General features: G+C 36.4%; 2 protein-coding genes across 3 annotated transcripts; both read right to left on the reverse strand.

The window, feature by feature from the left end:
- Nucleotides 1-11: 11 nt before the first annotated feature.
- Nucleotides 12-3561, reverse strand: LOC147568993 (UV-B-induced protein At3g17800, chloroplastic-like). Of its 2 annotated transcripts, XM_086655445.1 has the most exons (4): nucleotides 3067-3561; nucleotides 2809-3000; nucleotides 2325-2617; nucleotides 12-1015 (listed from the first exon to the last, which is right to left on the reverse strand). In XM_086655445.1, the coding sequence occupies exons 2-4, from the start codon at nucleotides 2941-2943 to the stop codon at nucleotides 223-225; spliced, it is 1221 nt and encodes a 406-aa protein (XP_086511571.1). In that variant the 5' UTR covers nucleotides 2944-3000; nucleotides 3067-3561; the 3' UTR covers nucleotides 12-222. The 2 variants fall into 2 exon arrangements, with proteins under 2 accessions (XP_086511571.1, XP_086511570.1); XM_086655444.1 differs by having other exon boundaries at nucleotides 2809-3464.
- A 926-nt stretch (nucleotides 3562-4487) lies between these two features.
- On the reverse strand, nucleotides 4488-11495 carry MHK (Protein kinase superfamily protein). Its single transcript, XM_086655446.1, has 18 exons — nucleotides 11272-11495; nucleotides 9880-10278; nucleotides 9705-9783; nucleotides 9484-9552; nucleotides 9289-9378; nucleotides 8766-8904; nucleotides 8532-8634; nucleotides 8343-8395; nucleotides 7838-7904; nucleotides 7022-7130; nucleotides 6841-6906; nucleotides 6687-6755; nucleotides 6553-6613; nucleotides 6346-6450; nucleotides 5586-5620; nucleotides 5410-5455; nucleotides 5150-5225; nucleotides 4488-4750 (listed from the first exon to the last, which is right to left on the reverse strand). Exons 2-18 carry the CDS (start codon nucleotides 9885-9887, stop codon nucleotides 4609-4611), a joined length of 1317 nt encoding a protein of 438 aa, XP_086511572.1. The 5' UTR covers nucleotides 9888-10278; nucleotides 11272-11495; the 3' UTR covers nucleotides 4488-4608.
- Nucleotides 11496-14758: the final 3263 nt, after the last annotated feature.

Raw genomic sequence — 14758 nt, forward strand, 5'->3', positions numbered from 1 at the left:
AAGAATAAGAATTGTGAAGAACAGTTATCTAATTCTTTATAATATTTGCTCACAGTAAGTAATTTACATTGTTGGAACTAGGGTTTGGTTTGAAGAGATATCAGTAAGGTAATTGCTCAATTGAAGAGGTCTTTCGGGCTCCTACTTGCACAATGCAAAAGGAAGAGATAGAAGAAGATTTCATTCAACTCCAAAGCCCCTATTCCATCTGACTAGCTTCCATCAATTTACACAAGAAGTGTCCTTCAACCTGTACACAGAATCCACATATTCCTCTACATCCCAGAGGAAGGAACCAAAAGCAGCAGCTTCCAAAACCAACCTCTTCATGCTTGAATTCGAAACAATAATTTCACCGCAAGTCTCGCCTTCACATGCTTTCTCACCCCCAAAAAGTGCCCATGTATGCTTCTCGATTAGATTCACGGCCTCTTGAGATTTCAGCTTAGCACATCTCTGCAAGGTTTCTGTGTCAAAACCCAACACGTAATTCTTTAAGTTGCCAATCTTTTTCATGGAATACGATTCTTCACACAGTAAAGTTGACAATTTATCAGTAGATTGATCGAGAAAGGCGATGTTCTTCAACCCTTGTGAGCAGACCTCGGTCTCGGAGAATACAAATGGAAGGTTTAAAGCTAAATTTGATTCCATTTGGTGTCTCAAGGAGGCAGATTTTAGGAAATACCCATACATGATGGAAGCTGCGTAAACTCGACCAAGTTGAAGCCTGTTAGTCTGGTATGTGATTTTGTTGCCTGTCTTATGAGATCTCCACCTCCAACCAAGGATGGTGGCAAGATGCTCCTTTATCATCTCCTGAACCTCCAAACTGTGAAACGACTCGAGCGTGCCTTCCATTGACGGCAATATCTTTAGTCTGCCATTATTGATGCAAGTCGAGATATTTGAAACCATCGGAACTCTTAAATCAGAGAATTTATGAACTATTGACATGTACATCACATCTTCTACGGCAACTTGGCACTCAATTTCCTTCATTTCGGCAACCCTCCTGTTATTCAACAATATCAAAAGAATATTTAGTTTGTTACCTTTACGAACTTGTAACACAAAGTTTCTGAATAGGGCATGACAGAGTAAACAGATCCAAGGAACAAGATTTCGAAGTAGAATTTCAGTATTAACTGATACTTCACTGATACACTATCTGTTTATCATGTTATAATACTATTCAACACATGTTAGCTTAAAAGTTTAGTTACTAAAGCGTAATGGTCTCTAGAGTATAAAACAATTGTTATTTGTTCCAACCGTGACATAACCTTCCCTTGGGGCTTGACCAATATCAGCTTTTTCAAAACTAAACCACATCCATGGGTATTAAGTTTGTGGATTTCCCTTTGTCAATGTGAGAATTTTCCCACTCGTCCCTTCACGTGTGGCATTTGTTTCAGTGACGCGGAGCATGAGTGACTGTTGGGCATATAATGTGTTAGCCTAGCTATAATACCATGTTAACTTTTTAAACATCCAAACCTAAAAGACGCCTTTTGTTTCAACGATGTCGAACTTGTGTGACTGTTGGGATTATTGTGTATGGCCCTAGGGGGCTAGCTATAATATCATGTAAGTTTGTTGCCATCCAACTTAAACCAATTAGCAATGAGGAAAAATGCCCTAGATATATTATATTGTTGGACATAAACCCCACTTTTGTCCAAGTTGGACTCTTCTCGCGATGAGACTTGAATTCTGATGAATTACTGGACTGCATATTTAGTTGGAAACAAACTAAAATATGTTCACTCTTCTCACATGGGATCTGGTTTAATTCAGATGTAAGGGGTACCGGTCTAATGTAGGTCCCTGCTTCAGAACAAAAGTTTGATATCCAGTTCATAACACGAAGATCCTTCCAATCCATTGTGGTGCATTTGGCAAAAGACCAAGAGGATCAATTCTCAGAATGATCGGATTTATTGGCAGCTTAGACCTTTGACAATGGAGTATGAATTTGGGGAAGAAGCTTGAGAAATTAAGGTTTTATTTGTGAAAAATGAAGAGGAAATAATAAGTAAAGAGGGAGGGTGTTCTCATCATGCACCACTAAGACGAGGCCACTTAACGGGACTAATAAAATTTGCTCATATATTCGATGTTTCATAGAAGAACAGGGTGTGGTCCTAATATTGGTATTAACGTGGGGGTTCGCTCAATGTCAAAATCTCCCTTTTAAGAACCATTAAAAACTATGAAAAGTTAACCGAAAACCCACAAGTGAATTCATTTAAAGCCTGCTAGATCTATAAGTGACATTTAGGCATAGGAGAAAGGAAACCGAAAAATTTAAGAAAACAAACCTGTGAAGGCAAGATTCTGGAGAACCCAAGCTTCGGTCTTTACGTGCAACTGCCCCATCTCTTTCATCAACCAATTCGTCGAGTTGCTCAGCTACTGCGAACTGGAACAGATGAGGATGATTCAGCAATATATTGCTTAAAAACTTGCCAGCTGATGACCTAGGTTCAAGGGGGGTATCAATAGCAATGAAATTACAAGGACTAGAATCTGCTCTTGCAGATGAAATTACAAATGGTTGAACCTTCCTCTTATTATGACCTTCAACACCACCACCACATATCTTAAGGATACCCTAAAAACACAAAATAACACAAATAGATCAGCTCAATTGATCTGTCACTCAGAATTCTAATCAAATTTGTGCCCTGAAAATCTAAGTTTGACAATTAATGATTAAATACCAAATTTTTGATATCTAGCTGAAATTGTAAATTTTGGGTATGAAACTAGTCGAAATTAAACAGCAATAGATTGAAAGCAAACCTGAGAAGAAAAGGTAAATTTGCGAGACGAATTGGAGAAAAAATGGAACTTGGGGAAAATCTTGTGATGGTTTTGGAACTTCACCAGAATGGGAAAAGCATCGGGGATTCTTTTAAATGAGGTACAACAGTCCATCAACACACTAAGAACTTCAAGATCAACAAAAAAGTTTAGAAAGAGAAAGAGAGAGAGCTGGTTAGACAGAGAAAACGCGCGGAACTGAAATTTGGTGGTGATAATCGAACAAGAAAGTCAGACAAGATTTGAAACTAGGGTTTCCGAATATTTTTCTTCAGGGTTATAACTTTCAGTAGAGGAAGTAGGCCCAGCAAATCAATTTTTCACTCAAAATTTTCGGCCTCAGCTCCGTCCTAAAAATTCAGCTCCAGTCCTAAAAATTCAGCTCCAGTCTCAGCCTCTATTCCAGCCTTAGTTTTGAATTTGAACTTTGAATTTTGAATTTTCCTCATCTCTACCAACCCCAACAACTATATTAAATTTCTCTACAAACTCTCTTTATCTATAAATACAACTCTCTTTTTCTACAAATTCACATCAAACTCTATCTTCTTCTTTCTCTACAAACTTGGTGTACTTCATCTTTCATATTCTTTTTTCTATACCCTCTATCTTTCTCTACAATGAATCATCAATTTACTTTATTGAACATGATGTTTGAAGAAAACATATGGGATGCAGAAAGGGATGATGATGATCTCAGAATGTTAGAAGAAATGAAAAAGAATGTTACACGAAAGCGTTCTTGTAATGTTGGTTCTTCTAAAAACAAAGAGGTCAATAGTTTGATGGAGGAATATTGGAAAAAGAGACATCAAGAATCGCAACGGAGCGTAACATCAATGAAAGAAACTATACGGATTCAACAAGAGGCTCTACAACTAGATACAGAAAACAAGAACCGAAAATATGGGATGGACTTAATGAAGATTGATCCTAAGTCTCTCGACGAACATGGTGCACGAATGCTTAAGGCAATGCAAGAAGCTTGGTTGAACGGTCAACCACTGGACCAAATACACCCCTTCTAGAAATTTTTACTTTTTCTATTGTTGTTTAGTCTTATTTAAGTAGATTAAAATTTTAAATCAATTATTAGTTGTAACCAATGTTGTTTAATCGAACTTATTAAGTAAATTGGAAAATTTCAAATTCAAATTTAAGACCTCAACAGACTGAGGTTGGAACTGAATTAAGTTGGACTTGGCTCTGAGTGGATAGAGAGGGGAGAGGTTAAATAATGAGTTTGAACAATCGTTACATGATTACCAGCTTAACTTTGAGAGGAGTTGGTAAGTACTGTGGTTGTACCCGATACATAGTATCCACCAAATTAAGTCATGAGCTATCTCAAAGCCCGGCCAAGCTCTCTCTATTCCACCAAATTAGATGGGCTACTAACTAATGGAAATAACTTATCTTTTTTTTTGTTGAAAGAATAGAAAGAACCAAATTAAGTCCTGAGCTATCTCAAAGCCCGGCCAAGCTCTCTCTATTCCACCAAATTAGATGGGCTACTAACTAATGGAAATAACTTATCTTTTTTTTTGTTGAAAGAATAGAAAGAACTTATCGGAATATATGCTTAACAATTTAGCCTGAATACATGTTTCAAAATATGAGACAAGTAAAATTTTGTCAATATCATTCTTCCAAATACATAACTAATTGGAACAGTTGCCATTTTTTAACCATTTCAAGAACAAATGATCACTGTACAGAGAATAAACAAATCTTTATTACGACTGATCTGGGATTAGATGAGATGATAAACTCATCCATTTAATGGAAGAAATGACCCTCATGGTAAGGTGAGGAGGAGCACGCCATTAATTGTCGGTCCAAGATGTTATTGGGCTGCACAGATGACATAGTGAATCCTCCTCCGGATTGAGGGAACTCTACTGTTGGGTATGGAACATGGCTGCACATATTAATTCAAATTATTCAACAAAAAAACATGGTTGCGCCGCCGACAATGAATACAATGCCATACATTTGTGTGGCAGATACAAGACATGAACAAAATGAATATAGCTTGATAACCGAACGAAATAGTGACACCCCATGTTAATGGAGTTTGGGATCAATCCGATGGAGACCACAATTCGGTCATTAGATGTATCCCGGGTCAATAAATGACAACCCAGTGAATTAAGGGACTTTATACACCACAGCAATTTTGCGGACTTGTTCCAAATAGCAACAGAACTGGAACATGAGTTTTCTATCATGGTGTTCTTCCACTTATCAACCAGAAATGAGAAGTCGAGTAACCTTGTAAAACATGATGATCATGAGACTGAAGCTGAAAGAATTTTACCTATTCATCATATATGAAGATGGCAAGGCCGATACATCATTTTGTCTTTGATTTGGAGATATTAGAGGCCACCACTCTGAAAGAAAAACAAGTCGGAGAACCCGTCACAAGGGAAACAAGGAACAAGTGGTATTTACTATTATAAATATCTAATGAATAGCCTAGTTCTATCTTTTTAGTCATAATAGTTTCAAACTTGGTGCTCAGAATTTACAGGGGGAGAGAGAGATGTTCAGACACTGAATAGACGAAGCTGTTACCTGAATGATCTGAATGATGTTGAAAAGCGGAGGAGAATAACAGATTCTGCATTAAGAATTTTAACATTTCAAAACGTATGGAGCAAGATATATTCAGAACTCACAAGAATTTTTTTCTCCAACCATAATTTAAATAGATATATAAGTATAGCTTGGACAGTGCACAATGAACTCACCTCTCTTTCATTTTGAGGTATGTGATGATCCATTTCTGCAGATAAAGCAATAAATGATTATATACTGAAATGTTCAAGGAATATAGTCACCTTAGATATGTTAGACAGCCCAAAATATCAGTCTAGGGGACTAGCAGCGGAAGTGCCAAAGTTGCGTGGGTCACTGTTTCTACCTCCGGAGAGAGATGTTTAGATAATCTAGAAGAAGAAGTCATGAAAACCGATGTGTCTAGATGAAATAGAATCAAGTTCTTCACAGCCCCAGGATCTCAAATATGAGCGTGCGAAAGTAATAATGTAGGGTAGAAACAACAAGAATATAGCCTTTATAAAGGAACACAAAGAGTAGTGAAACTAGAACTTCAAAAATCAGTTCTTATGATGCACTAAGATGGCCGCTACATTATTCTCTTGTAGGCGCGACCATTCAGTAACTTCAATATAATTTCATCATGCACAATCAATTATCTTGCTTAAAAATGGTGCTTATTCCATAATCGATCAATTTAAATCACCGGAGAGGAGTTTCGTGAAGCTCGCACATTGAAGAGGACCACAACTTGATGATTTTTCGGAAACTTGCTTTCGCATAAATTATTACTAACTAAATTTATTTACTCAGTAATTATTTGTTAGTATAATCTCTGATGTATAATACCCAAGTGGTTTTGAGCCTCATGTGATAAAACAGAAAGAAATTTAATATCATCCTAAATGAAATGACAACCATATATAGCTAGACCGCGCAGATCGAGTTTACCTAAGTCAGAAACACTAGGCTTTAATGCCAACGTCAAGCTGAGAAAACAGTCATCCGGTTCAGTACTGAAGTCCCATAGACTCAACTCAAGCTTTGGCTGTCGTCCTGAGTCGAGATAAAGAGGAAAACTTATTTTCTGCAAAAGTACTCTTTACTGAAAGCAAATCATCTGAGGTACATTAAATAATTCACTTATAAGGAATTCACCTGTATGATTTGCCTTGGACTTGGGAGGATCCTTCAGTGGACGAGGAACGCAAATACCCTCCTGTTCCATCAATAGAGTTAGTAGAGCAAATTGTACCTAGAGAACTGCGAACTTGAATAGGAAAGTACATTACATGAAAGAAGGGATGCTGCAGTGCTTGCTCCGCCGTTGGTCTCTTTTGTGGGTCCCAGGAGCATAGTTGCTACAATAACCCACCCATATTAGGTGTCGTAAGTCATAACCAAATAAAATTATATTTTCAACACGAAAATAGAAACATCACCCACCATGATCAAATCAATGGCTTCCAAGCTAGCATAGGGCATAATATCTGAAAGATTAGCAGGCACAATCTACACGAGAGAGAAAGTAACAAGATAAGAACATCACCAGTATATGAATAATCCAATCAAAAGCGTGATCACTACACATGCAGGGAGATCAAAATTGTGGAAGCTGATATCATACCTCTGAAAAACTAATATTGGACAACTGTGAAAGGCTCATTCCTTCATGCAACATTGACCAATCAGGCGCACCGAGAACACAGGATATTTTGTAAAGTTGATCAATTTCGCTGCTCACGAGTCAACAAGTTAGACACCAAAGAGGTCGAGGCATTTAGAGATGGTTGACGATGTCACAGAAAGCAATAGACGTAAATGTAGCTCATTTACAATAATTATTTAAAGAAAGAAAATTAGTTATTGGAGGTTCAACTAAACTTTATCACTTCAAAATATTTTATGAATCTGTTGAAGTGTTATAAGTCCGCGATAAACACACTCAAATGAATCCTTCTACAAATATTTCATGGTCCAAGCATATGAAACATTGATAAGTCACAATGCAAAATCATATTATCTTCTATTGAGAATAGACAAAAATATCAGCCTGTTATCTGAAGTTCAGGATGCAAGTCCATGTGATTTTCTGGAATATTACCATCCACACATGTTTTGATTTACTTAACTAGTAATTTGACTAAATCGCCATTATCTTTGTACACGTGTCAAATTAATGTAGTAAATAAAAACAAACAAGCAGCCTATAATATGAGCATACGATCATTAACTTCTGCTTTCAAATAAACCTATTGATTCTAAGGAACATCTAAGCCATGTCTAGATATTTCTTAATTCCACAACTCAATGTTCAATCTGTAAATGTGCAACGCGTAAGTCAAAAGCTCAATATGATCAATAGAAACTTTAGTGAAAAATGAAGTTATCGATATTTTTTCTTGCTAGGGGATTAACATAAGACTGAAAAATTATATTTTACCTTTCCCCTGGGAAGATGGGGTACAATGTGAATAGCTCAGCCATTATGGCACCAATGGCCCACATATCTGCAAGACATTTGACAAGCAGTCCTCTAATTAGGCAGAAAACGAAATCCCGAAAAGCTTTCATCATATGTTTACCCGAAAGAAAAGCGTAACTGTGTTATTAACGAAATATATCACAAAACAGCGGGCAGTCCGCTCACTGTAGAACAAAATCCTTAACTCTGATAACATTGAGACTAGATCAATGACAGATATTAAGTCCATGAAGAGATTAGACAAATCAAAAAGTTGCACATGCATATTTTCCACATAGTGAAGTAGAATTTAGTTTTTCGATATCGTGAAGGCTTGGGTGACCGTTGACCACACACATATTTGTAAAATTCTTTAAACACATTCTTGTTTTTTTAATTACGAAAGGCAAATTACAGTATATATTTGAGATTGATGATATGCCGCTTAACAAGTTGTCTTGATAAAGGCAATCCAATGTCATACCAATTGCAGGAGTATAAGATGAAGATCGCAGCAAGACTTCAGGTGCTCGGTACCTAGACAACGTCAGAATCAAATATCATATAACGCTTAACATCTAAACAAGTGGATGCTGAATAGCAAACCACATTTCCTTGGATAAACAATAAAGGCCTTGGAGAAGAATTACGACACCAGTCGATATAGACTCACCATCGTGTTGAAACGTAGTCAGTATATGGAGGCTTTGATGTTACTTCTCTTGCCAAACCAAAATCAGCAATTTTTATGATCTTACCTGTCACCATCAAATTCTCTGGAAAGGCAGAAAGGAATTTCCATCATTTAGTATATTAGTATTTTGTATTTCAATTGTGCTTTCTTAAACAACAGCAAAATTAAAATTTTATTGATAAGCCAAAGACCAATACAGATTCTTCTTATTACCGGGTTTTAGATCCCGATGGAAATATCCATTTGAATGCATATGCGCAAGTCCTTGCAACACTTGAGACATAAGATTTCGTATCTCTGCTTCTGGAAAAGGGTTCTGCCGTTTCCTCATTAGTTCGTATAGATTCAATTCCTAGATACACATATTCCACAAGCAATCAAAACCAAGCATCTAACAACGAGATACAGGTTCAAGCAAAATGTGTATTTTAGCCTTACAGTTCTAAAGATTTAACTTCAACATAAAACGACATTATGCAATTGAATGCCGCAAGTTGCAAAAAACGTGAGGTGAATAACCGAAGGAGCACCACAAGAATTTTAATAATGATTTGCAATTAATATTAATGAAAACTCCGGGGTTCTTACTACACAGGCAGTAAACAAAATAAGACACGTGCAAGCAGTATTTTTCACATAAAAGGACTCTAATGTGCAAAATAAGATTAGAATTTAGCAGATAGTACAAAGTTTTGCATATGAAGGGAGAAGAATATTAGGATCCTCAGTTCCTCACCATGTATTCAAAGATAAAGAAGAGCTCATTGTTTTGTTGAACAATCTCTTTTAGCTTGATAATGTTAGGGTGATTCAACTCACGGAGGGACTGCAAACAAAAGGTCAACCTCTTGAGTACAATTTTAAATGTTAGCTGCATCACATTACTGATAATAACAAGGTAATACATCGGAATGGAAACGCTTAAAGATACCTTTACTTCCCTCAGATTCATACATTCTTCCCAAAAGTAGAACTTTCTCTTCATTTTCTTAACTGCTACCTACAATAATGTAAAAGCAAGTTTCAATCTGGTTATTACAGATAACAACATATTAACCACTGCAAGATGTAACATATTAACTTTCTCTTCATCGTAATTGAAGACTAGAAATTATTAAATTGTGTCTGAGATGCAGGAGGGTAGTTCCTTACTGTCTCATTTGTTTCCAAACTGAGTGCCTTATAGACACTTCCACATGTTCCGTCTCCAACCTCTGTCAAAACTTTATATCTGAAATAGAGTACAGACTGTTACACAGAAGAAGTACGTGACACAAGCAAATTGAAGTATATGAGTCTATGAGAAATTTCAGCTAGATGGAATTACCTTTCCATTATTAAAATTGTAACCAATGAATTGTGCTATCTCAATGAACTTCTAGCAACCTCCAGATGGGGGCCTTTATACTGGCAATATAATGCCTTTTACTTGCTTGTAAGTTGAAATCACTGCTTAAGTGTAGCATGAAGTAGAAGATGTTGTAGGAAGTCCACTTTTCCAAGTATGAGCAATTAAGCATACCAGAGAAGCTGATCGACATGCTTAAATGCAGCCGCTATAAGCTGCAACCAACTAATATCATCTACTATCAACCAGGGGAATCTCCAACAACTCTGGTAGAGCTCCCGTAAGCAAAATATTCAAGTTAGTCCGTAGAAAATCCCAAACATAACACGTGCCTGATCCTCTCATATTGGATTCCAGATACCAAAAACTGGAACTAATCTGTCAATACATAGAGTGAAATGAATAGGTCTCAGAAGATTTTCCTCAAAAGATAGAATTTAATGAAGCTGAAGCTTCTCATTTTTGGATAGCACAAAATATTAATATTAGTGAAAACAATATAAGAACTTATAAAAACCGAAAAACTCATGGTGTTTGCTTGCACGAAACTTCAAATAAACTGCATATAATCATATTTTTGGCCGAACTTGACAAACTTCTTTTTACCCTCAGTAATTATCATCAAATTAACTGCACACATAAAATAAATAACAGTTCTTATGTTTTTGTGCTCGTTTATTAGTTGCCAAAGATCACAACGATAGTTTTCATTTCATCTTAGCACTAAGTACTATCTTTACATAAAAAAGGATAAGCGAAGCTTACTTTAAATCTTATTGAAACTTGAAAAATTCTTCTATTAATAGAGATACATTAAAGGGCCAATAAGACATTTGAATATCTAGATATTAGCGCTTACAGCGATTTTTGGTGTCAACTTTTCTCCTAGCAATTCACAAAACCTAAATTATCCATCTAATGCTTTTGACTCAAAAAAGAAAAGAAAATTTGGTTTTCTCTTGGTACTAATTCGAGGTCATAAAAAACGTTTGATTAAGACATCCTTTCATATCATCATCCAATTAAAATGACCTTCAGATATATACCTTTTCCTTTGAACAGAACCTAGAACGTACTACCAGAACCAGAAATTAGTCATATCAATATAAAATTCACAAATTAAAACTAACTTGATTTCACAGATAAATATCAAATTCACACAATCAACCGAAACTAAACAAATAAATGTCCAACATTTTGGGATTAATAGGTTAATCAACTTAGAACGCTTAAACCTCGTAGAAAAATTGAAAGAAAATATGATCTATTTACAATTTGTGCAGAATCAAAATTGAAAAACAATCAATCGAAACCCTAAGAACTAGATATCGATGACAATTTGATATAGAGAGAGAGAGAGAGAAGACTTACAAATCAAATGAAACAAACATGATCAGAATATGAGATCGATCGGATGAATTAGAAGGTTGAATGGTGAATCCGATTATCTGATTGATCGGAAAATGCTGATGATAAAAAAAAAAAAAATTGTTTCTGTTACACCAAAGAGAGAGGAGAGAGAATTAGACTTTTCGTTGTGGTTAGTAGTGAGAGAGAGAGAAGGTGGTGTATAAGGGAAGGCAAGATTGTCTCTTGTGGCAAAATTACAGCAAATTTCCTGAAATGTTACCTAATTTACACGAAATACCCTTCTGATACAATCTTATCCATTTTGACGTGGAAATTACTTTACTATAGGCTCTTAGAGCATGTCGAGCCCCAGCCAGGCTGAGGCCATAATTTTGACCTCAGCCAGTCGCTCCAAGCCCACCAGCTTGGAGGCTGGAGCGGAAGCTGGGACTCCTTCTTCAGTTGCCCCTGATGTTAGGGGCGACTGAAGGGAGGCCCCAAGTGACCGTTGGGGCCCCAATGGTCACTTGGGGAATTTCCCTAGCCGTTGGATTTGCTCCAACGGCTAGAAATGGATCCAACCCCTACAAATAGGGGTTGGACCCATTATCATCTCTCACTTTCTTTCTCTCATTCTTGCAACTTCCATCTTCTCCATTTCATTTCTATCTCTCTTTCTTTCAATTTTTTTTTTTGATCTTTTCATTTGTTCGTCAATGGATCTATTAGACATCAACGAATTCGATAACCAAAGTTATATGGAAATGTTGTCCCCTAATTCTACTTACCCGTCGGCTCAATTAGGAGTTGATGATTATGAAGTATGTGAGGATTCTTGCGTGCAAGGAGGGACGACTTCGACAAAGATAACTAAACGAGAACCGTATAAGCCGGATGAAGATATTTTACTTGCTAATTGTTATTTGAGAATCACATTTGATGCGGTTGTCAGAAATAGCCAAAAATATAAAGTATTTTGGCAAAAAATATCGGATGAATATAATGCGAGTGCAAAGTTTCAACGCACACTTAGAAGTTGTAAATCTCGTTTCAGTGAGATAAGCTCGGAATGTCAAAGTTTTATATCGACTTTGAGGATAATAAATAAAGTTCCAAAAAGCGGAGAAAACGATTATGACCGGGTAATTGTTTCTAACTTTTTAATTTCTTTTTTCTATCTTTTCACTTCATTCATAATATACACTTATATATATTTTGTTTATTTCAGTTACAAAGAGCTATCGAATTGTATAAAAAAAATCATCAAGGTAAAGGGTTTAGGTTCCTACATGCTTACAAAATTTTGATGACACACAACAAGTGGATGGCAGACATGCCAAGAGAGTCAACATCCGGCAAAAGAGATTCTAATACCAATCCATCGGAAGAAAGACCAATTGGCCGTAAACAAGCCAAAGCAAATGCAAGAGTTGGCGAACCATCCACACATTCTACCGCTTCAAAAACTCCCAATGAGGGATATTGGGAAAAAAGAGATGAAGAATCCCAACAAAGATCAACAAGTTTGAGTGAAGCAGTACGGGTTCAACAAGAGACCCTAAAGGTGCAACAAGATTTTCTACGGGTGCAAACGGAGTTGGCGAACCGACAATATGGGATGAACTTAATGAAGATTGATATTAGGTCTCTCGACGAACATGCTCAACGAATGCTTTTAGCGGCGCGAGACGCTTGGTTCAACGGTGCACCACGAGACCCAAGAACCCCCTTCTAGTTATTTTTAATTAATTTTTCTAGTGTTGTTTAGTCGTATTTAAGTAGTTTTAAATTTTTAATCAAATATTAGTTGTAATCGATGTTTTTTTAATTGAATTTTATTAGTAAATTGAGAAATTTCAAATTCAAATTTTCGGCCTCAAGAGAGGCTGGGGCTGGAGCTGAATTTTAGAGGCTAAGCTGAGGCCAATAATTTTAGGTGAAAAAATGGTTTTTTCGGCCTAAAACAGACTAGAATTGGAGATGCTCTTAGTATATCTATAGGCAGGCCAAAAACTAATCTAACTTGGACTTTGGTCAATGGTATTAGACTTCCCAATTTCTTTAAGACACCCGTTGGTTTTCTAGGGCCCGTAATTGTTAAGCCCAAAATATGGGTGGTATTAGAAATCAAGACCCAATCTTGAATATTATTTCACAAAAAACCCACTCAACGAAAGTACTTCTTTACCCCTTGTTTTACTAAAAAATAATCCATGTATCCTTCCCCGAACTCTCGCCCAAAATTACCATCAAGTCAGAAGGGTTGTTTCTCTCTCCAAAACTTAGGGCCGACCCTGAGGGGGATTATCAAATACCATTGATAAGTAGGGTCAATTAAGAAAAGTAAATGCACAAATAGCTCCTCATAAACCAACAACCAAGCGTGTTTATCATTTAGAATATATGATCATCATTTATAATCTACCACATCAACAAAAATTATATTATGTTTTAAAAAGATGCGGACCAGCCTTCTAGACAACTAGTGATATTGTCCGTTTTAGCAATTCTAGTCTTCACGGTTTTAAAGGGTCTCACTAAGGAAGGGTGTTTAACCTCTAAGAAAAGCACCACAATCCGTCTCACTACTGATGTGAGATTGCTTTACAATACATCCTCCCAAGATCACATCACAGTAGAGTGAATTGTGTTGGTAAAGTGTTATATGATGATTCAAACCAATCTTCTGGGATGCTAGCGATATTGTCAAATTTGTTACTTCTGTCTCACAGTTTTATAAGGTCTCCTTAGGAAAGAGTATTTAACTTTTTAAGAGGAACGCAACACTTTGTCTCACCACCGGTATGAGATCGATTTAATGCAATTTTATATCACTGATCAACATAGCTACCACATATCATAAAAAAAAAACATAGCTACCACATATCAACGTGATAACAATCAAAAACTTTTATCGGCCTTAGACCTCGTATTCTACAATACAGAGGGTTTCCAATCATGGCATATTAAGTTCCTTATTTTCAAATTAGAAAACGAGAGTTGGTAATCACCTAGAAAAATGTGTGGGTGGGTATAATGAGTAAAAATATTAAATTCTAATATACTAAAAATAAAAATAGAAAAGTTATGATTCAAAATGTGTGAGAAAGAGACATTAAAATACAAGGGCAGAAGGGCTCATATATGTGGGCCTTAATAGTCCACCATGAAATGAAGCTAACTAATAACTTTCCAAAATGTTCACCTCCACTTTTATGCTGCTTTCTATCATTTTATGGTTGAAAGCAATAAATTCTTTTACTTCACTATATAAATCAGAATTCAGTAATAGCAAGTCCAATGTGTTAGGGTTCAAACTCTTAATTTAAATTTGGCCCATTGCTCTCCAGCCGGGGGAGTATAGGGTTGGGTTCTCGTTTGGAAACTCGGTTGAGGGTCTCCCATCCCTAAAATTTGACTGTTGCGACTCTCCAACAGTCAGATTTAGAGTGGATAGGGCAAATCCAATGTATGGGGGTTGGGCTCCCAAAATTCAAATTTTGGGAGC

Source organism: Eschscholzia californica, unplaced genomic scaffold (genome assembly GCF_041429995.1).
Source record: "Eschscholzia californica isolate CP2 unplaced genomic scaffold, dmEscCali1.0.p SCAF_1, whole genome shotgun sequence".
Taxonomy (NCBI): domain Eukaryota; kingdom Viridiplantae; phylum Streptophyta; class Magnoliopsida; order Ranunculales; family Papaveraceae; genus Eschscholzia; species Eschscholzia californica.